The sequence below is a fragment of the Bos mutus genome, chromosome 10 (assembly GCF_027580195.1).
Source record: "Bos mutus isolate GX-2022 chromosome 10, NWIPB_WYAK_1.1, whole genome shotgun sequence".
NCBI classification, from domain to species: domain Eukaryota; kingdom Metazoa; phylum Chordata; class Mammalia; order Artiodactyla; family Bovidae; genus Bos; species Bos mutus.
This window is the reverse complement of record NC_091626.1, coordinates 98,489,626-98,512,608: the sequence shown is the minus strand read 5'-3', so window position 1 is coordinate 98,512,608 and position 22,983 is coordinate 98,489,626. Positions and strand designations below refer to the sequence as shown.

Genomic DNA, 22,983 nt, shown 5'->3' with positions numbered 1-22,983 from the left:
CTACCTTGCAGAGAGCTGAGTTCTACCTACCCCCATCTCCCAGCCACTTCAGTGCTGTCTCCCAAGTGTAGCCAAGACTCCTGGTGGGGAGCAGGGAAGGCCGCTAAACCCTGCCCATTTGGTGTAGAGAAGGTCTTTGTAACTCTTAGTGATCTCGAGGAAAAGCAGCCTATGCAGTTTTTACAGCATTTTGTCAGCTCCTGAAGTCTTCAGTTATTAGTACACAAGTCCCTTTGATTTGGGGACGAGGTGTTAAGGTCTTCTGGCTGTGGAGGAGTGACTTGGATGGTGGTCTTTCTGTTTGGAAGCTGCTGGGTTAGCAGTTGCCACGGTTTCAGAATGGAAAGATGAGAGGAACCGTGTCTTTGTGTGACCTCTGGGCGGAAAGGATTCTCACTCATCCTCCCAATGGCTGTGACTTTCTGAGGTTTGTAGTTGAAGAGGATAAAGCAGATCATTTTGGGTTTGGGAATCTTGTGAAAGTGAAAGTCACTCAGTTGTGTCCGACTCTTTGCGACCCCAAGGACTGTACAGTCCATGGAATTCTCCAGGCCACAGTACTGCAGTGGGTAGCCTTTCCCTTCTCTAGGGGATCTTCCTAAGCCAGAGATCGAACCCTGGTCTCCCACATCGCAGGCAGATTCTTTACCAGCTGAGTCACCAGGGAAGCCCTGGGAATGTTAGGGAACTTTATGAACCATATGATGGATTAATCATCAAAATGACAGCTCAGGCCAGGCTCAGAGGAATCTTGCCCCCAGATGGTGTAGTGTATTTTATTACACGTGGTCTAACCTTTCCTATATTGACATTAGTGATGCTGCTGCTGCTGCTAACAGTAAAGATCCAGCACTTACTATGTGCCAGGCCCTGCTCTGAGCACTTACCATGTAGTCACTCGTTTAATCCCTCAACAGGTTAGTGGTTTCTCAAGTGAGTGCATCTTGACCTCATTTGATATCACTTATACCCCTTTTCCCTGCTGCCTAGTCTCTCACAATCCTTCCCCAGTTTGGTGTCTGCATCTCCTGCCCCCTTGTCACCCACACCCCATGGCAGAAAATGGAGGCGGGGCTGTGACACACAGGTTGAGGAACCTTGCCGAGGCAGCAGGATCCCTCTCTTCTTGCAGGCTCTCGGTGGAAAAGCGCCAGGTAGATCTGGGCCTCTTGACCCTGTGGGCACCATGGATTTCACATGGGTTCCTCCTGTCCTTCCAACACCCGGAAGCCCCAGGGGCAGGCAGGGCGCCTGGGGAAGTGAAGCAGGCCTAGGGTTAGGCACAGGCACACCTGCGGTCTGCACGCTGATGCGGTAAAGAGATCCCACTTCCAACCAAGAAGTATATGCTCATTCCCGTTTTTGTCAAAACACTGGACACAGCTTTCATTTTCCCACTTCCTGTTGTCATAGGAACCGGAGGGAATGCTGTACTGGAAGAGAAACAGCAGCATGATCGCCATCGTAATAGATGTCCACTGGCACTTGGGGCAGGAAGGAGCCAGGCAGGGTGGGTGGGGACTGTGGCAAACTGGAACACACATGTCTAGTCACCGGAAGGCAGCTGCTGCTCAGCCCCAGAGCCACTAGAGCTTCCAGTTTTCCAAGAGAAGTCAGAAACTGATGTTTTGTGGGGAAATCTTGCAGTTTTTAAAATAGTAATTTAAATTTAGAAACAGACAAAAGCCACTGTATGGCCAGACCAAACTTGTGGTTCCTAGTTTGTGACCTCCAAATTCATTAATGCCCCTTGTCACAAGATGGTCCTACCCTTAGGGTAAAGGAGAGTGGGATGTTATCTGCAAAAGCATAGGGAAGAAAGCTGTGAGCCAGATTGGTTTAAAACCTCCTGGAGGCACCTGATACGGTTCAGTTCCAATCTCTTTAACCTTTGCAAGCACAATAAGAGCTGACCAAGACAAGGTTCCCGATCTCTGCTTATACACAACTTTGGCTTGTGTCCATTTGGCTTTATTCTGATTCTAGCTGGTCCTTACAGTTCCAGCACTTGGTGCGGTCCGAGCAGCCTAACCTCTGAGCTTCAATTCCAGATTTCTGGGACCAAGAACTGGATTGTTTCTGACTGGGTCTGACTAGTGCATTGCTAGTTCACTCAGCTGTGTCTTAGGAAGGAGGGGTCTTGGGATGAAAGGCTTCTCCTTGGGACAGGTGAGTGTGGGTGGCAGAGACACCAAAAAAGGATGTGTGGACTGGGAATTGATGGTGGGATCTCTTCCTTCATCTTCTGTGGGTTCCCTGCTGAGAACCTAAGCACTAGTTCACTTTCTACTCCCACATTTTTGTCATTTCTGAGAGTACAAAGCGCCATTACCCAAGATTGTTTTCTCTAAAGTACTGCCTAGGTTTCTCGGGAGTTATGTCTTTTGGATGTAGGCTTTCCAAGTCTTGGCTTCTCCTCCATCAGGCCTTTCCAGCAGGTTCTTCCTCTCCCGACAGAAAGGCCCAGTCTCCCGATGGCGCTCATCCTTGGCAGGCTATGGGAGAACCAGGAAAGGGAGTGCATCTTGGTGTAAAATAAAAACATCAGAAGTTAAATGTATTTCAGCACATTGAAGGAATGTTTTCTTAAAAAGCTGCAAGTTAGTTGCAGTGGTGAATGGGATTGTTTCCTTAATTTCTCTTTCTGTTTTCTCATTGTTAATGTATAGGAATGCTAGGGATTTCTATGTATGAATTTTGTATCCTGCAACTTAACTATATTCATTGATTAGCTCTAGTAATTTTCCGGTGATGTCCTTGGGGTTTTCTGTCTAGAGCATCATGTCATCTGCAAACAGTTTTACTTCTTTTCCAATCTGGATTCCTTTTATTTCTTTTTCTTCTCTGATTTCTGTGGCTAGGACTTCCAAAACTATGTTGAATAGTAGTGGTGAGAGTGGGCACCCTTGTCTTGTTTCTGATTTTAGAGGAAATGCTTTCAATTTTTGCCATTGAGGATAATGTTTGCTGTGGGTTTGTTGTATATAGCTTTTATTATGTTGAGGTATGTTCCTTCTATGCCTGCTTTCTGGAGAGTTTTTATCATAAATGGGTGTTGAATTTTGTCAAAGGCTTTCTCTGTATCTGTTGAGATAATCATATGGATTTTATCTTTCAATTTGTTAATATGTTGTATCAGATTGATTGATTTGCACATATTGAAAAATCCTTGGATCCCTGGGATAAAGCCCACTTGGTCATGATGTATGATCTTTTTAATATATTGTGGATTCTGTTTGCTAGAATTTTGTTGAGGATTTCTGCATCTATGTTCATCAGTGATATTGGCCTGTAGTTTTCTTTTTTTGTGGCATCTTTGTCTGGTTTTGGGATTAGGGTGATGGTGGCCTCGTGGAATGAGTTTGGGAGTTTACCTTCCTCTGCAGTTTTCTGGAAGAGTTTGAGTTGGATAGGTGTTAGCTCTTGTCTAACTTTTTGGTAGAATTCAGCTGTGAAGCCCTCTGGTCCTGGGCCTTTGTTTGTTGGAAGATTTTTGATTACAGCTTCAATTTCCATGCTTGTGATGGGTCTGTTAAGATTTTCTATTTCTTCCTGGTTCAGTTTTGAAAGGTTATCCTTTTCTAAGAATTTGTCCATTTCTTCCAAGTTGTCCATTTTATTGGCATATAGTTGCTCATAGTAGTCTCTTATGAGCTTTTGTATTTCTGTGATGTCTGTTGTGATTTCTCCATTTTCATTTCTAATTTTATTGATTTGATTCTTCTCTCTTTTTTTCTAGATGAGTCTGGCTAATGGTTTGTCTATTTTATTTATTTTCTCAAAGAACCAGCTTTTAGTTTTGTTGATTTTTGCTATAGTCTCCTTCAATGAAAAGAATAAAATACTTAGGAATCGATTTACCTAAAGAAACAAAAGGCCTATATATAAAAAACTATAAAATACTGATGAAAGAAATCAAAGATGACACAATTAGATGGAGAAATATACCATGTTCATGGATTGGAAGAATCAATATAATGAAAATGAGTATACCACCCAAAGCAATCTATAGATTCAATGCAATCCCTATCAAGCTACCAATGGTATTTTTCACAGAACTAGAACAAATAATTTCACAATTTATATGGAAACACATAAAATCTTGACTATCCAAAGCAATCTTGAGAAAAAAGAATGGAACTGGAGGAATCAACCTGCCTGACTTTGGACTGTACTACAAAGCTACAGTCATCAAGACAGTATACAGCACAAAGACAGAAATACAGATCAATGGAACAAAATATAAAGCCCAGAGATAAATCCACACACCTATGGACACCTTATCTTTGACAAAGGAGGCAAAAATATACAATGGAGAAAAGACCATCTCTTTAACAAGTGTTACTGGGAAAACTGGCCAACCACCTGTAAAAGAATGAAACTAGAACACTTTCTAATACCATACATAAAAAGAAACTCAAAATGGATTAAAGATCTAAATGTAAGACCAGAAACTATAAAACTCTTAGAGGAAAATATAGGCAGAACACTCTCTGACATAAATCATAGCAAGATCCTCTATGACCCACCTCCCAGAGTAATGGAAATAAAAACAAAAATAAACAAATGGGACCTAATTAAACTTAAAAGCTTTTGCACAATGAAAGAAACTCTAAGGAAGGTGAAAAGGCAGCCATCAGAATGGGAGATAATAATAGCAAATGAAACTGACAAAGAATTAATCTCCAAAAATATGCAAGCAGCTCATGCAGCTCAATACCAGGAAAATAAATGATCCAATCAAAAATGGGCCAAAGAACTGAACAGACATTTCTCCAAAGACATACAGATGGTTAACAAACACATGAAAAGATGCTCAATGTCACTCATTGTCAGAGAAATGCAAATCAAAACCACAGTGAGGTACCATCTCATGCCAGTTAGAATGGCTGCCATCAAAAAGTCTACAAACAGTAAATGCTGGAGATGGTGTGGAGAAAAGGGAACCCTCTTACACTGGTGGTGGGAATGCACACTAGTATATCCACTATGGAGAACAGTGTAGAGATTCCTTAAAAAACTGGAAACAGAACTGCCATACGACCCAGCAATCCCACTGCTGGGCATACATACCAAGGAAAGCAGAATTGAAAGAGACACGTGTACCCCAATGTTCATTGCAGCACTATTTACAATAGCTAGAGCATGAAAGCAAACTAGATGTCCATTAGCAGACGAGTGGATAAGAAAGCTGTGGTACATATACACAATGGAATATTAGTCAGCTATAAAAAAGAATGCATTTGAGTCCATTCTAATGAGGTACAGAGTGAAGTAAGTCAGAAAGAGAAACACCAATACAGTATATTAATGCATATATATGGAATTTAGAAAGACGGTAATGACAACCGTATATGCAAGACAGCAAAAGAGACACAGATGTAAAGAACAGACTTTTGGACCATGTGGGAGAAGGTGAGGGTGGGACAATATGAGAGAATAGCACTGAAACATGTATTTTACCATAATAAAATAGATGACCAGTGCAAGTTCAGTACACAAAGCAGGGCACAAAATACACGAAGCAGGGCACTCAAAGCTGGTGCTCTGGGACAACCCAGAGTGGTGGGGTAGGGAGGGAGGTGGGAGGGGGGTTCAGGATGGGGGAGGACACATGTACACCCGTGGCTGATTCATGTCGAAGTATGGCAAAAACCACCACAATATTGTATACTAATTAGCCTCCAATTAAAATAAATAAATGAAAATTTTTTCCAAGCTGCAAGTTAGGTTTTAAGCAACAAATTGAAAGGATATTGCAGTGATTTTAGCACCAGAGACTGCAGACTACATACTTCCCACAAAATTTGGCCCACTTCTTGTTTCTGGAGAAGGAAATGGCAATCCACTCCAGTGTTCTTGCTGGGAAAATCCCATGGACAGGGGAGCCTAGCAGGCTACAGTCCATGGAGTCTCCAAAGGGTTGGACACAGAGCCTTTGCAACCCACAAAATCAAAAATATTTCCCACCTAGCCCTTTTAGAAAAAGTTTGTCAATCACCATTTTAGTCCACTTATCTAAAAATCTCCTCAGACTGAGAATAGCAGTTATGATTATGTGAGGTTCTTAGAAAACAGAAAATTGGTAACTCAGCAGTCCTAGATGAGTCCTGGGCCATTCAAAATAGGAAAGGCTTTTGCTCTTTTGTCCAGTGTATTTCAGTAGATTGGTCAATTCCCACCTTGGTATTTTTAGTTGAAATAGTTAGACAAGAATTCCTGGACTTGGGTTTCTTAATGTATCTATTGCAAGTGAATGCTTCTTGCCCAAATAACTTAAGTAGATTTTTAACCCACCGATTGAGTTTTATATCTTTGAAGCAAGCCTATCTCATACTTTTCTGTTTGTAAAAGTGGTATAAGTTGACTGGTAAAAAAAAAAAAAGAATTAGAAAATGTACACATAAGAAAAAAGAAAAATTGCCTTAATTCTATCACTGGATTTCCTCTCAATCATGTATGGTATTATGTATATGATTTTCTTTCACAAAGTCAGAAGCATGTACCTACTGTTTTGCAATATGTTTCAAAAAGTTAACATTTATATCATAATGTAACATTATATAACATTTATATCATTAACTCATATCATTATTCTTTTTAACAGTTTCTCATTATTGTATAGTATTTTCACGTGTGTATTTCGTGATTTACTTAATTCCTTGTCGATGTCCATTTTGATTGTTTCTGAGGGCTTCCCTGGTGGCTCAGACGGTAAAGAATCTGTCCACAATGCAGGAGACCTGGGTTCAATCCCTGTTCGGAAAGATCCCTTGGAGAAGGAAATAGCAACCCACTCCAATATTCTTGCCTGGAGAATCCCATGGGCAGAGGAACCTGGTGGGCTGCAGTCCATGGGGTCACAAAGAGTCAGAATGACTGAGCGACTAACCCCCTTGATTGTTTCCAGTTATTCCCTATATTTAAAAATGACATTACATTTCTCTCTGATTATTTCCTTGCGATAAATTCCTGGGGTTAGAATTGTTGGCTCAGAAAGTGTGAGCATTTCTAGGGCTTTCAGTTGACAGTGCCAGACTGCCCTCCTGGTATGAAAGGTCTGAAAGCACGCAGGTTTCATAGTATTGTGTTTTTATTCAGAAGCTTTTGGTAGGTTGAAGGAGGGTTTAGGTGACCTTAACCTCAGCCCCAGTTTGCTGGAACGGTGATGCTGAGTGACTGTTTTGTGGCTTCTGTCCCTTGCAGGTTCCCCCTCCCAAGCCACCCCGCCGGCAAGGACGCTGGGCAGAGGCCTCCGTGAAGGTTTCCAAGTGAGTGCCAGCATCTCAGGGTTGGGGTGGAACGGGGAATGCTGTGCTTCTGTGTCGTTCTTCTGTTTTCTTATAACAGCTCTGTTGAGATGTAATTCCTATACCTGACAATTCACCCATTGGAAATGTACAGTTGAGTCATTCTTAGTGTATTCAGAGTTGTACTGTCATCACCACAATCACTTTTAGACCATATTTATCACCACCTCTTCTTACCCCATACCCATTAGCAATCATGCCCTTTTCCCCGCAAGCTCCCCTGCCCTAGACAACTACCAACCTGTTTTCTGACTCTGATTTGCCGTTTTTGGGCATTTCGTGTAAATGGAATCACGTGCCATAAGTCCACTGCATGCAGGCGAGTTCCATTCTGAGAGCTTGTTCAGAAGTCCAACAGAGTTAGCCTAGGTACGCGCCTAACACACTCAGCTGCATAGTACTGTACTGTAACAGGTTTATAACACTTCTTACACAAACAATACATACATAAAAAACAAACAAAAAATAAAACATTTTTAATCTTATAATGTAGTACCTTGAAAAGCACAGTAGTGCAGTTCAGCAGCTGGCACACAGGGACTGGCACACACGTCTGCATCTTTGAAAGTCTGCAACTTGAAGGTTTTATGTTGGGGACTTACTGTATTATGTGGTCTTTTATGAGTGGCTTCTTCCACTTGGCGTAATGTTTTAAAAGTTCGTCCATATTTTGACATTCGGTGTTCTTCTTTAAGTTACTTTTCTAAACAGATTGGAATTGCCTGTTAGTTACTGCTGGATTACAAATCATTTTGGCCTTCAGTTCCCTTGTACTAAGTCTTAGATGAATGGTCAACCAATACACATATATATGTATATATATTTGCTGCACTTGGCCAACAATATAGTTTAACTAAAGATAAACTCAGGAGAGGAATTTCCTTTTCTCAAAGAATAGGTATTACTTTTGTTCTGAATTTCTTTCAGCAATTGTTGCCTTGAAAATAGCATTATCAAAAATATTTTTTTCCAGTGTTCCCCTCTTCCTCCTCTGTTCCTCTCCCCACCTCTAAATATAGACACACACCACACATATGCTTTCTTCTCTCCTGAAGCATTTGAAAACAAGATGCAATCATCATGATATTTGATCTCTGAATACTCTAGCATGAATCTCTAAAGACTGACATTCTCCAAATAATCACCGTATAATTGTCACATCTAAGAAATTTCATAATGATTTAATAATATTTAAAATATAGTCTGAATTTCCCCACTTGTCTCCACAATGTCCTTTATAGTTCCAGGAGCCAATCAGAGTTCATATATTGTGTTGGTAGTTCTATCTCTTTTTAGAATCTTTTACACTTTAAAATATTTCCAGCTCCCCTTCCCCACTACCATAACTTCACCCAGTGTATTGACTTTTTTGAGGAATCCAGGTCAGTTGTAGAATGTCTCACATTCTGGATTTTGCTGATTGATTCCTCATGATTAGATTCAAATTAAGGGTTTTTGGCAAGAACAAATGATACTGTATACTTTTTATTGTCTCCAAATGATATAGAAAAATATACTCAGAGATATCCTACTCCCATCTTTATTCTTTTCACCTCATTTCTATTCATCTCCTATGGGTAACTTTTTTATTAGTTTCTGGTTTACCCTTCCTATACTTCTTTTTGCAAAATAAATAAGTGTATGTATAAAATTTTTAATGTATCCTTATTTGTTTATATATACTAAGACTTAGCAAACTGTGGCCCACAGGCCAGTCCTCTGCTTTTTATGCAGTTTTTAAAGGTTCCATTGTAATCATTATAGAATATTGGCTATCTGCCCCTGTGTTGTGTGATACATCCTTGAACCTTACACCCAGCAGTTTGACCTCCCACTCCCCTTCGCTGTGTTGCCCTTCCTCACCACCATTCCCCACTGGGAACCACTGGTTTGTTCCCTGTGAGTCTGCTGCTTTTTTGATATATTCACTAGTTTGTTGTATTTTTTTAGAATCCACAGATAAGTGAAATCACACAGTATTTGTCTTTCTCTGCCTGACTTCTTTCACTTAGTATAATGCCCTACGAGTCCATCTCTGTCACTACAAATGACAAAATTTTGCTCTTTTAGTGACTGAGTAGTATTCCATTCTGTGTGTGTGTGTGTGTGTGTGTGTGTGTGTGTGTGTGTACACCATTTCTTCTTAATCCAGTCACTTTGTTGATGGACATTTAGGTTGCTTCCATATTTTGGCAATTGTAAATAATGCTGCTTTGAACACTGGGGTGCATGTATCTTTTCAAATTGGTGTTTTTGCTTTTTGAGTGTATACCCAGGAGTGTAGTCGCTGGGTCATATGGTAGTTCCATTTTTAGTTTTTTTTTAGAAACCTTCAGTTTCCCACAGCGCCTGCACCGATTTATATTCCCACCAGCAGTGTGTAGGGTTTCCTTTTCTCCACATCCTTACGAACATTTATTGTTTGTGTGCCTTTTTTTTGATGATAGCCATTCTGACAGGTATGACAGGTATCTCATTGTGGTTTTGATTTGCATTTCCCTGATGGTTAGTGATATCTAGCATCTTTTGATGTGCCTGTTGGCCATCTGCATTTTCTCTTTGAAAAAAGTGTCTGTTCAGTTCTTCCACCCATTTTTTAATTGAGTTGTTTGGTGTTTTTTTTTTTTTTTTTAATGTTGAATCTTATGAGCTGTTTATATGTGTTGTATATTAACTGCTTATTGGTCCTGTCATTTACAAATATTTCCTCCTATTCAGTTTGTTGTCTTTTCATTTTGTTTATGGTCTCCTTTTCTGTGCAAGAACTTTTAAGTTTAATTAGGTCCCATTTTGTTTATTTTTGCTTTTATTTCCTTTGCTTTAGGAGATCCAAAAAAAAAGCATTGCTGCAATTTTGTGTCAGAGTGTTCTGCCTATGTTTTCCTCAGTGAGTTTTATAGTATCCGGTCTTACATTCCTGCCTTTAATCCATTTTGACTTTATTTTTGTATATGGTATTAGAGAATGTTGTAATTTCATTCTTTCACATGTAGCTATCGAGTTTTCCCATCACCCCTTGTTGAAGAAATCGGCTTTTCTCCATTGTATATTCGTGCATCCCTCGCCAAAGGTCAGTTGACCATAAGTGCACAGCCACCTGTTTTTATAGATCATGCTTTCCTGGAACATGACCATGTTATAAACCTACATTTTATTTATTTGTTTTTAATTGAAGTATAGTTGATTTACAGTGTTGTGTTAATTACTGCTATACAGCAAAGCGCCTCAGTTTTACATAGATACACACTTCTTTCTCATGCTCTTTTTCATTATAATTTATCCCGGGATATTGAATATAGTTCCCTGTGCTGTGCAGTAGGACCTTGTTGTATATCCATTGCGTGTACCTGTCTGATAATCCCAAACTCCCACTGCGCCCCTCTCCCACCCCCTGCCCACTTGGCAACTACCATTTTAGTTTTTATGTCCCTGATTCTCTTTCCACTTCATAGATGGGTTCATTTGAGTCATATTTTAGATTCTGCATGTAAGTGATACTACATGATACTTGTCTTTCTTTTTCTAACTTCACTTCGTACGATCATCTCCAGTTACAGCCATGTTGCTACAAATGGCGTTATTTCATTCTTTTTGTGGCTGAGTAATTTTCCATCGTATGTAAGTGCCACATCTTCTTTATCCACTCCTCTGTTGATGGACAGAGGTTGTTTCCCTGTCTTGGCTATTGTGAATAGCGCTGCGATGCATCTTTCTGAATTACAGTTTTGTCTGTGAATCTGCCCAGGGGTAGGATTGCCGGATCACGTGGCCATTCTGTTTTTGGTTTTCTGAGGCGCCTCCATACTGTATTCTGCATTCCCATCAACAGTGTCAAAGAGCTCCCTATCCCCACAGCCTTTCCAGCACTTACTGTGTGTAGACTTTTTAATGATGGCCATTCTCACCATCTGGCATAAGGCGGTACCTCCTTGTAGTTTTGATTTGCTTTTCTCTAATAATTAGTGATGTTGAGCATCTTTTCATGTGCCTACTGGCCATCTGTTTGTCTTCTTTGGAGAAGTGTCTGTTTAGGTCTTCTGCCCACTTTTTTGATTGGGTTGTTTGTTGTTTGTTGTTGAGTTATACGAGCTGTTTGTGTACTTTGGAAATTAAGCCCGTGTCGGTCACATTGTTTGCAAATCCCTTCTTCCACTTGTGGGCTGTCTTTTCATTTTGGTTATAGTTTCCTTTGCTGTGCAAAAGCTTGTAAGTTTGATTAAGTCCCGTTTGTTGTTGTTGTTGTTGTTTTCAATTGCATTGGGAGACTGACATAAGAGAACATTGGTATGTAAATCTACATTTTAAAAATTAGATCTCTCATCCATGTGAAATTAATTCTGGTGTATGATATGAGGTGTGGATCCAGTTTTATTTCTTTTTCCTAAGTGACGTTTGTCCCAGCATCATTTATTTGAACATTCATCCTTCCCCACCTTCTCCATAGCCGACTTCTGTTCATGTGCCTGGGTCTGTTTCTGGACTCATGATTCTGTTCCAGTGGTCTTTCTGTTCATGTATCATTAAGTACCACACTGCTCCTTGCCGAACATAACACTCATTTTTTCATGTTGCTGCTACTGCTGAGTTGCTTTAGTCGTGTCCGACTCTGTGCGACCCCATAGACAGCAGCCCACCAGACTCCCCCGTCCCTGGGATTCCCCAGGCAAAAACACTGGAGTGGGTTGCCATTTCCTTCTCCAATGCATGAAAGTGTAAAGTGAAAATGAAGTCACTCAGTCGTGTCTGACTCCTAGCGACCCCATGGACTGCAGCCCACCAGGCTCCTCCGTCCATGGGATTCACCAGGCAAGAGTTCTGGAGTGGGGTGCCATTGCCTTCTCCGTTTTTCATGTTAACCAAGTACAAGAAGTGGAGTGAGAAGTTCTAGTGAAAAGCTACTAAGTTATTAGGGGATTCTTGTGTTTGTATTATCTGGAATTTGTTTTGAAATATGGAAATGAGACAAATCCTATATCTGCTTCTTAGAAGGGGGAAAAAAAAGGGAATCTCATATTAAGTCCTCAATGAATATATTAAAGATTTTTCCAGATCAGATCAGCTTCTCCTGGGAGGGAGGCACTTTTCCATTTCCCGTGTTACTTTTCAAAGGATTTCCTTGTTCAGCTTCCTTGGTCCATGACCCAGTCCTGACCACTCAATGGCAGTGTGCCCAGGGCTTATCCACCAGCCTCCTCTTCTCTGTCAGCGCTCACTCTTGGCATAATCTCCGTTCAGTCCTGGGTGGTCTCCCATCACCTGCACACTGATGACCCTTGCACAGAGTTTGTATCTCTAGCCCAATCCTTCCACTAGCATCTAGCCATCCACACCTCCTTTCTACTTGAATGTGCAACTCAATCCTAACGTATCCAAATTTGTCTTCTTAATTTCTGCCCCTTCTGCCCCTTCCACCCTGTCCCCTAGTCTGCACCTCCCCAAGCCTCCTCAGGTCTCCGTAAAAGGACTCCACCTTCCCTTTCACTCAGACTCTGAACTTTGGGATCACACTGGACCCTTCTGTCTCCACTCAGGTTCAGTCCATCAGCAAACCATGTTCATTCTAAACTTCAAGCACACCTGTTGTCTGCACTGCCAGCATCATTCCTGGCGCTGACTTGAGCCAGGCCCTCCTCCCTGCCTCCCTCTGCCTCCTTCAGTCTCAACTGCAGGAGCCAGAATGACCTCTTTACAGCATAGGTGAGGTCAGTTCACTTTTAACAGCTCAGAACCCCCCAGAGGCATCTCCCCGCAAAAGTACACCACACAGTCTTTCCCATGGCTTCCCAGGCTCCACGTGACCTCACTGTCTGTAGCACCCTTCATCACTGTTCCCCACCTCCTGCTGGGAGAGTCACCGCCTGACATACGTCCATATACATGTGTATGGTGTGTGTGTGTGTTAGTTACTCAGTCGCGTGTTGCTCAGATTCTTTGCTACCCCGTGGACTGTAGCCTGCCAGGTTCTTCTGTCCATGAAATTCTCCAGGCAAAAATGGAGTGCATAGCCATTCCCCTCTCCAGGGTATCTTCCCAACCCAGGGATAGAATCCAGATCTCCTGCCTTGCAGCAGATTCATTACCATCTGAGCCACCAGGGAAGCCCGCACATGTGCATACACATATACACATATTGTCTTTTTCTCTCTACTGTCTTATTAGCTCTGTGGGAGGAGACATACACTTGTTCACATGCCCCCAGGTCCCTCAAACAGTGCCAGTCCACAATAAGCTCTCAGTGACTATTTATTGAACACATGAATGATGAGATCAGTAGTTCTGAGGGGTCACTTACTGTGTCAGTGTGGGACCTGAACTCGAGGCTGGCAGCTCTACTGGGGAGGTGATGCTCTGTATGAAGAGCCTGAACCAAGGCAGTGGTATGAGCGTGGACAGAAAGGAGATTTGGAGACATTTTGGAGAAAGGGTTAACAGACGTGCCATTGGTTGGGTACAGGGCAGAGGGCAGAGTTTAAGGTCATTGCAAGGTGCCTGATCTCGCTGCCTGGTTGGGTAGTGGTGTCATCAGATGAGGAAGGCAGAAAGAGAGACTTGACTTGGGAGCCGGTGGCAGCGAATATAGATCATTTCCTCAATGTAGGAGTCTAGGGGAGAGGTTGAAAAGCAGTTGCAATTTGAGCCATCTGTACAAATAGAAGACAAGGACAGAGCCTTGGATTTGGCTGTTTGGAGATTACTAGGGGCCTTTGAGAAAGTGATTATAGTGATTTGTGTTGGGGCCAGAGTCAGTTACAGCATGTGGAAGAGGAAGGTGGAAGTGAGGGGGTTGGGAACAGTGGTACAGGCTACTCTGAGAAGGTGCGGACACAGGTGGGACAGTATTTGGAAGGAGGAATCTGTGTTGAGCCTCATGTGTGTAATACCTGGCAAAGAGTGATTACAGATGAAAGGGAGGTGGTGTAAAGAAGTAGGATCCTGAGGGATGGGATAAAACCTTCCAAGAAAGGCTAACTAACCTTGGACAGGAAGAGGCAGGGATATTTTTTTCCTTCAGGACAAGAGGGGGTTTGGAAAGGCCTGTAAGTTATCAAGAAAGGCTGAGGGAAGTAGGGAATTGGGGGCTACTTCATTTTTAACTGACCTCTTTTTTTCCCCTTCTTATTTTCAAAGTGGGAGGGCAAACTTGAGTGTTAAACTTGTTCAAGCAAAGGAGAGCTGGCATCTGGAGCCTAGTAGAACAGATTGGAAGCAGAAAGAGGAAAGGGGATCAGCTAGCCATAAGAGAGGCAGTTGCTGGGCTGCATTGAGGGCCTGCCCCATGAAGCTGGAAACATGAACTCCTGCTATTTGCAGGCGCCTCAGGGATTCAGAGAGTCAGTAGGCTTTCTGCCCCGCAAGAACTTGGGTCCAGTTGAGGAGATGAGGCATTTTCATGCGCAAAAATCAGGATCACCTAGAGCACATCATAAGTGAGAAACTAATGGAGTGGCCCAACCTCTATGATGTGACGTCAGAGGAGAGTAATCACGGTGGTCAAGGAATCCCTTGAAGAGGAGCTGGGGGTCAAGCTGGGGGAATTCTGGTGGGCAAAGAGGATCATGGGAAAGGATTAGTGTAGGTGTAAGTCTTGGGGGTGGGAGCAGTTACCATATTGTCAGTCTGGTTAGAGCAGAGAAGTCACACTAAAAATAGTGTGCCCTTAAATTCTTTGGGGATGTGCTAGTCACTTGTCTCAGTCAGTTCAGGCTTCTACAACAGTCTCATAATCAGGGTGGTTTAAACAGCAAACATTGGTTTCTCACAGTGCTGGAGGTTAGAATTTTGAGATCTGGATGCTAGCATGGCTGGGTTCACATGGCCTTCCTTGGTGCATGCGCGCACAGAGATCTCATGTCTCTTCCTTATTTTATGAGGGCACTAATCCCATCATGGGGGCTCCACCCTCATGATCTCATCTAACCCCAATTAGTTCCCAAAGGCCCCACCTTCAAACACCATTGAATTGGGGATTAGGGTATCAACGTTTGAATTTGGGGGGCCATAAACTTTCAGTCCATAGCTGCACCTTACCTGTGCATTACACCAACCATATTGGGTAGATTCTAGTTTTTAAGGTATCCCAGTACAAGGCAGGGAGAAGGAAGATGAGGCTTAGAGAGGCCTGTGTTGTCCCCAGTGGGAAATAGGGAAGAGGCTGTTTACTGAGAGGCTCACAGCCCACAGCCACAGGGGTGTGAATTTCTGGGATAACTTTGTTTTGTTTGCATAAACCTGTCCAAGCTAGAAAGCAGGCATATGTTGCCCACCTCCCTGGCCAGAGCTGTTGGCTGCTGGAACCCAAATACTCACCCCTGAGCCACTTAGGGAAGGGCTGTATTCAGGAATGGCCCGAGACCTGGAATCACTGCCTGTTCCCTCTCCCGGCACCCCAGACATAGCTATGCCAAAGAATCCATCTTGGAGCCAGGCTGGCCTCGGCTCTGAAGTTGTCCGAGGTGGGGTACTTGTACCCAGTGGGGAATAGAGCTGAACAAGAGTCAGCTAGACTTGGGAAAGAGAGGAAGGAAAGGTAGTCTGATTAAGTTTTGTCTCAAAGTGTCTGTTTTTGGGTTTGTCCCTGCATTGATCTGCAAGGGAATGAGGCAAGTAATGGCCCCTCGGGGACTTTCAGGACTTTGCTCTCAATGTCAGCCGTCATTTTCAATCACCCTCTCCCTCCCAGCCATTAATTTTGGCCCAGGATCATGGGGACTTGTCCATCTATCACTCCTAATTGACACTAAATGATCTGTCAGTTTATTGATGAACGGCAGGAGTGGAATTGTCACAATATATTTTACTTTCTAACAACTCCTCCTGACAATTTTACCTTGTCCATCTCACTCTCCTCACATAAATCTCCATTGGCCGCTCGTTCCTTCTCATGGGCCGTTCTGGTGCCAGCCACTTCCACAGCATCTGCACGCGTCAAGGACATCAAGATGGCGGTAGAACAGCCCGTGTGCTGGTCCTGAGGTTGCCCCCTTCCCTCCTCCTTCTCTCTTTCCCTCTTGCTTTTTTTTTTTTTTAAATGGCAGAGATGTTCCAAGAATACTAAAGGGCTTCTGTCCTCTCCCTCGGTGTCATTGCCATACCAGAGTCTCTTTACCTTCTTGTTAGCAGCGAGTAGTTAATTCTTATTAGGCTACCAAAGTGTGAAAGGCAAAAAATTCAGAGCCGCCAGGCTCCTAGATCTGTGAGCACAGTTGCAGACCTGTGTTCTGTCCTCTTTAAAGCAGCTCTGTTCCAAGCTGGCCATCCCCATAGAAGTCAGTTTCTTAGAAAGATGTCGCCGAAGGTGGGTTAGCTGGAGCCTGCCCACTGGTGTGCTGTGTGCAGGATATAGGTGGGCCTTTGGGGCCCGGCTTAGAGCTGCCAAGGACCCTGAGCTGTCACCAGCGGCCACAAGCAGTCTCATCTGTCCAACCTCAGTTTTCTATTCAGCTTTTATTAAGTGCCCCCAAGTCTTGAAAGAGATGGGGAGGCGCTGGGCTAGATATATATAATGGTATATAGTTACTGTGGGTATGAAAAATCCTTTATCCTTTATGAGGCCAAGGATGAGCAGAGGCGCTCGACAACATATTAAAATGTCATTGCCCTCCTCCCTCCTTCCATTCCTGTTGAAGATAATTTTTGTTAACTGATAGGGACTGTTTTTGTTTATTAACCATCCTTCCATTATCATGCCTATCAAAATTAATAATGGTTCCTTAATGTCATCTGATAGCTAGAGTATATTCATGAGCACTTCCATTGTCTTGATGTCTTTTTATGGTTGATTGTATAACAAAAAGGGCAAATCAAGGTCCTCACCTGTACATAGTCATTAGATGTCTTTAGTCTCTTTCATTCTGAGCCATCCCCACCCCACACCCGCCTCTTTTTTTCTCCCACGCCATTGATTTTTTTTTCCTCTGAGAAACTTGTCCTACAGGGTGGCTCACATTCTGGATCTGGCCTGTTGATTCCTAGTCGTGCTGTCTGACTTGCTCCTCTGGCCCCCATGTCCCAGTGAGGCTGGAAGTTAGATCTAGGTCAGCTGATGGTTAGACACAGACTCACCATCTGGCAGAAGCGCTTCCCAGGTCGTGTTGTGCACATTCCGCTGCATCTCATCCTAGGCACAGGTGTCCCGGCTCCCACTGCCAGTGAAGCTGTGATGGGTCCTTGGAGTCAGGGGTGTGGCCTCCATGTTACATGGCCCACCAGACGCCCACCTACTGGTCAGAGTACCCACTGATGACTTGAGCTGTGATTTCATTAACAGGTGTCATATGGTAATTTTCTAATTTTCACTCATAGAAAATTAGAAATTCTTCCATAAAATACTTCCTCTCCAACTGTTTGGTTGCCTGAAATACAATTCATTATACCTTTCATCCTGCCTTTTCCCCTACTCCATCCAGTCTTTTTAGTTTGAAAATTTTCAAATCTATAGAAAAGTTGCAAGAATAGCACAACAAAACATCCTTCCCATTGCTGATGTTTTACCGAATGTGGCTCTTTCCTCATTTTCTTTTTTTTTCTTTTTCTGAACTGTTTGAGAGTGGCAGCTGCGTTTGCATTTGCATTACTTACCACTTGATATATACAGGTTCTCAGTACATACGTGATCACTGAGTCTTTTGGACATTTCTTACAGAGCTCCAGTAATTAAAAAGGGACCAGATATCCTTGAGCCCTTGACTTTCAGAATTTTCATCAATAGATACGATTTTGTTTAGCAGTATGGAGAATTTCTTTTCCACATGCTGCCCTGAGCCATGTGCTGCCCTGGGATCCCAGAATTGGCATGACCTGGCAATGTCTTCAGGCGTCCTGAGCACCACGAGTGAACATTTATTTAGCTCTCAGCGAGGTTGATCAAGTATCAGAGATGAGTGTCCAGTGTTGGATGAAATCAGATGAGGCCATTACACAAGAGATGGTTGAGAAGGGAAGTCTTGATAGGTTATTGTGCATCCATTTCCAAAAGCCGTGCTCAGGGCTTGGGCGCCATGGCCCTGTTACTGAGGATTTCGGAGATGCCCATGTGAGCCCCCTGCTTGAACCTCTGTCTTGTCTTTGTCTTTACTGCTCCTGCCTGCACGTGTGCTTTTCCTCCACGTGGCTTCTGAGACGCGACAGATTAAAAAAAGGTGGCTTCAGGACCAAGCAACAACATACCTTTTTAACGTACACCTTCCATTTGTTCGATCTGTGTGGGCTCCCAAAAAAGGAATTTCTTGCCTTGCTCTCAAGCTATTCAGAACCTGGATGGAAAGATGATAAAGGACAATCTAGATAACTTTTTTACTTGAATCAACTTAGAGAATTCACAGGGATTTTTTCGGCTTGTTGATTTATTTGTGTAGACCATTGAGAATTTCATTGTGTTGTTTATCGCTGTAAATCATTTATGTTCAGTCGAACCTGAAGATGAAATAGATACCAAAGCTGCATCCATTAGCATAACGAGTGAAAAAATGTGTCCTCAGGAAGTGGGGAAGAGTGTGTGATTTGTTGAGCTCATTCTGTCCTTACCCTCTCTTGTCTTCAAACACTTGTACTGTGTTGGTGGCTGGTAGGTAGCGGGCATGAAGGGAGGACTCTGCTGAACTGTCCTCTCCGACTGAGCCCCGAAGTGCACACAGCTGTGAGGTACTCACTGCAGGTCACTCTCCATGGGCAGAGGCGAAGGTGAGCGTTGGTTCATGCTGCAGACACAGGGACAGACTGCTGCGCCTCAGCCAGCGCATGCCGCCAGGTCTAACTCTGGTCGACAGAACCCCTTTTCATAGTGATAACATTCTGCCTCTTTGTGGAGTAAGGTCTGTTTGACCTTAAAACTCAAATGTAGCAAAGTTGGGAAAGGTGGCTCACTATGTGAAGACAACTGTGACAGAGAGAAAGAGTAGGATGCAGAGGCAGTGCAGATCCTTACGCTGTAGACACTATCACTGCACCCTGTCTTTTGAGACATCAGAACTCTGAGTGTTTAACTTTATTTATTTTAAATACATTTTATTTTTCAACTCTTATTTTTATTATTAGAGTATAATTGCTTTGCGATGTTATATTAGTTTCTGCTGTACAACAAAGTGAATCAACTATATATATAGGTATCCCCTCTCTCTTGAGCTTCCCTTCCACATCCCCCATCCCACCCCTCTAGGTCATCACAGAGCACCGAGCTCAGCTCCCTGTGCTATGCAGTAGCTTCCTGCTAGCTGTTTTACACATGATAATGTATTTATATGTCAGAGCTACTCTCCCAGTTCGTCCCACCCTCCCTGTTCCCCGTCCTGTGTCCACAAGTCCATTCTGTACATCTGTGTCTCTATTCCTGCCCTGCAAATAGGTTCATCTGTACCATTTTTCTAGATTCCCTGTATTTAAAAAATCATGGTATAGAATTCAAAAGATTAAAGAGACTGGGATCATGAAATTTGCTAAGACAGTAGATCTTAAATATTCCCACTCTGCATGCACACAAATGGTAACTGTGTGAGATGATGTATGTATTAAGTTGATTGTGGTAAATGTTGTACACCTTAAATATATATAATCTCTGTCCATTATGCCTCATTAAAGCTTAAAAAAAAAGGCTGGGATATAAAAGGAAAGTTTCTTTCTCTATTTTTTGTCCCCCCCCCCGCCCCCGACAGATACTCAGATCCCCTTCCTGTGTCAACCACTGTTCACTAGTTTTATTGAGTTTCCTGCCAAAGATACTCTGTGCATTTACAAAAAAATAAGTTAATGTGCTCTATAACCACGCCCCCCCATAAACGGTAGCCCATCTATTCTGCATTTTTCTTTTATCATATAAGAGTATTTCTTGGTGATCTTTCTGAATCTCAATACAGAGTAGACCTGCATCATTTTTAAGGGCTGCATAGTACTCCAAAATCTCCTGTCTCGATAGAAGTAGTCATGAGCAGACAATAGACATGATATTCTCCCAGGCTGTAAAAGGAGACTTGTATTTTTTATTCATGTAGTTGCCATAACATGACTCTGTAGAAAATATCAAAGGCTTATACGTACTGTAAGGAGTACATATAAATTCCATAGGCTGGAGAACGAATAGGAAGCATATATCGTTTTTTTCATTGAAGATTGAGAGAGGCGCATTTTCATGCGTTCCCATCTGGATCGATGAAAGTGATGTTCTGTGTTCTGTTCATTGCAGTTTAGGGGCCTGGATGGCTCGTCTAGTGTCACAGAAGCAGTTTACTTATGCAAATGACTAAATATGAAATAATTGGAATCTTGCAATTCTGTCAAGTGCCTCCCAGTTGAAGGTGATAGCAGTCTGTTCCCGTAAGCCCCACGTGGAGTAGCATTTGGATACTTCCCTTCCCGCTCTGAAAGGTGGAGCAGTCTTCAGACTACTGGGCTGCTACTAAGGCTGTCTGGACAGCCCTGCGCAGGCCCTCCCTGGAGCAGAGGTGAGTGCCTGGTGCTCAGGGAGGTGGGGAGGGTGCGTGCAGTGACTGGAGATGGGCCTGCCGCCTGTGCGTGTGCACCTGGGAGGGGACGGCTGAGGCCGGAGGCTGCATGGTGCCCAGGAGCCGCGTTTCTAGAGCCCACGTCAGCAGCCCTGCTTCCCAGGTGCCTGCGGGGAGGCCTGTTGGAAGGGCTGCCTAAGACTGCAAAGTAACAGGCTGAGATCCATCCCTACCCTGCCCAGAGCCTGCGCCCAGCTTCCCTCATGCCTGCAGCTTTTCTTGACTAGTTAAACTACCCTTGAGTTTTATCTTTATGACTGAAAGCCAGGAGCAATTCTAGAATAGGTTCTTGGCATGTCCTGTGAAGGCTTTGACTTTTGGTACTTTGCAGTTTCTAGTTTTGCAGAGGTGCAAATTCTTGTGTGACTGGAGCTGGGAACCAGGGGTAGGATCATAAAAGAGGGAGTCTCTGAGGTTTGGGAAGGGATTGACAGGCCCACAGAGGGGTCCCTTAATTTATAGTAGCCGAGAAAGCACAGCGTCCTATGGAATGCTCCTGTGCCTCTCTGGATTATCACTTAGTGCAGAGATCTTGAAACTAGAAAGTGAAAGTGAAGTCGCTCAGCCGTGTCCGACTCTTTGAGACCCCATGGACTGTAGCCCACCAGGCTCCTCTGTCCATGGACTTTTCCAGGCAAGAGTACTGGAGTGGGTTGCCATTTCCTTCTCCAGGGGATCTTCCCAACCCAGGGATCAAACCCAGGTCTTCTGCATTGTAGACAGACGCTTTACTGTCTGAGCCACCAGGGAAGTGAAATTAGAAGGTCCTGTCCAAATCCTTTCAGATTCTGGTGCCTTTACAGTGCTGCCCTCGGTTTGCCTGAACTCCTTCCACTGCTGGGGGATTCAATGGAGACATGTATATTTTTTTTAAGTCTTTTGTAGTTATATAAGCAAACCAAGGACACTTTAATGACATAAAAATTCAAACAAGACATGAAGCTAAATTTGCCTGAAACTATCATTTCCTCCGATCCTAGTCATCTCTCTAGAAGTGGCTACTCATAACAGTTCATTGGTATCTTTTACCAACAATAGATATATTATATAGTTTTGCACAATAGATGCACTTTCAGAAGTATATATATGTAGTTGTCCCTCGGGATCCAAGGGGGACTGCTTCCAGGACACCCGTAGGTATGAAAATCATCAGTGTTTAAATCCCTTCTATCACATGGCATGGTATTTGCATATAACTTAGACACATCCTCCCATGTACTTTAAATCATCTCTGCATTACTTATGATTCTTAATACGATGTAAATGCTATGTAAATAGTTGTAAATGCAATGCAAATGTTATGTAAAGAGTTGGCAGGGTGTGGCAAGTTAAAGTTTTGCTTTTTGAGATTTTTTTTTTCCTTCAGATATTTTCAATCCGTGGTTGGTTGAATCCGCAGATGCAAAACCCATGGATATGGAGGGAGGACTATGTGTGTGTGTGTGTGTGTGTGTGTGAGTACACATATATTACACATAAATACACATATATACAAACACACAATATCCCCCCCACCCCCGCCATGTTTTTTTAAACAGCTCCTCTTTAGGAAATTTGCAGCTCCATCCTCTGACCCAGATTCCACCTTCTGGGGCCACACTGCAGAACCGCGTGTAGACAACCCACACGTCATGCCCAGCCCTCTTGTTGTATGGATGGGAAAACACACAGACACACGGTGCTTATTGTGGCTTTGGCGCTGGCTGCTGTGCTAAGCACAGTTGTCTTAATTCATCCTCAAAGTACCCTCCCCACCCCATTAGGTAGGTTCTCTTATTATCCCCACTAAAAGACAAGGAAACAAAACTTCAGAAAGGCTGACTAACCTACTCATGGTCACACAGCCAGTAAGAGCCCGGCAGGATTTGAACTGGGTGAGTCTGACCGTGGGTCTTGCTCTTCTTCTCTGCGCCTTGACACCTTCTGTTTCGTGCCCTTGACCCCTGGTGTTGTGTGTGTGCACTGGCGGGAGTCTCAGCGGGTGTCCCCTGAGGGCAGAGCAGCACGCAGTGAACGCGTGACCCCCGGCTTCCCTGGCTGCCTGCCCGCAGAGATGGTGAGCACAAAGGATGCGGTCCACACAGGCCAAGGCCACGCCAGTCACACGGTCAACAGACCCAGCTGGGCTCGTGGTTCAGTTCAGTTAGGCATCAGAAACGTTCGTTCCTTCTAAGCCTGCT

General features: G+C 43.4%; 1 protein-coding gene across 3 annotated transcripts in view; it reads left to right on the top strand.

Annotated features, from left to right (window-relative positions):
• Positions 1 to 22,983, top strand: part of IFT43 (intraflagellar transport 43) — a 108,189-nt gene that overhangs the window by 42,029 nt on the left and 43,177 nt on the right. For all 3 annotated transcript variants that reach the window (XM_070378466.1, XM_070378467.1, XM_005889629.3), the window contains one exon: positions 7,207 to 7,271. In XM_070378466.1, the coding sequence (XP_070234567.1) occupies positions 7,207 to 7,271 (65 nt within the window). The remainder of the gene's footprint in view (positions 1 to 7,206; positions 7,272 to 22,983) is intronic.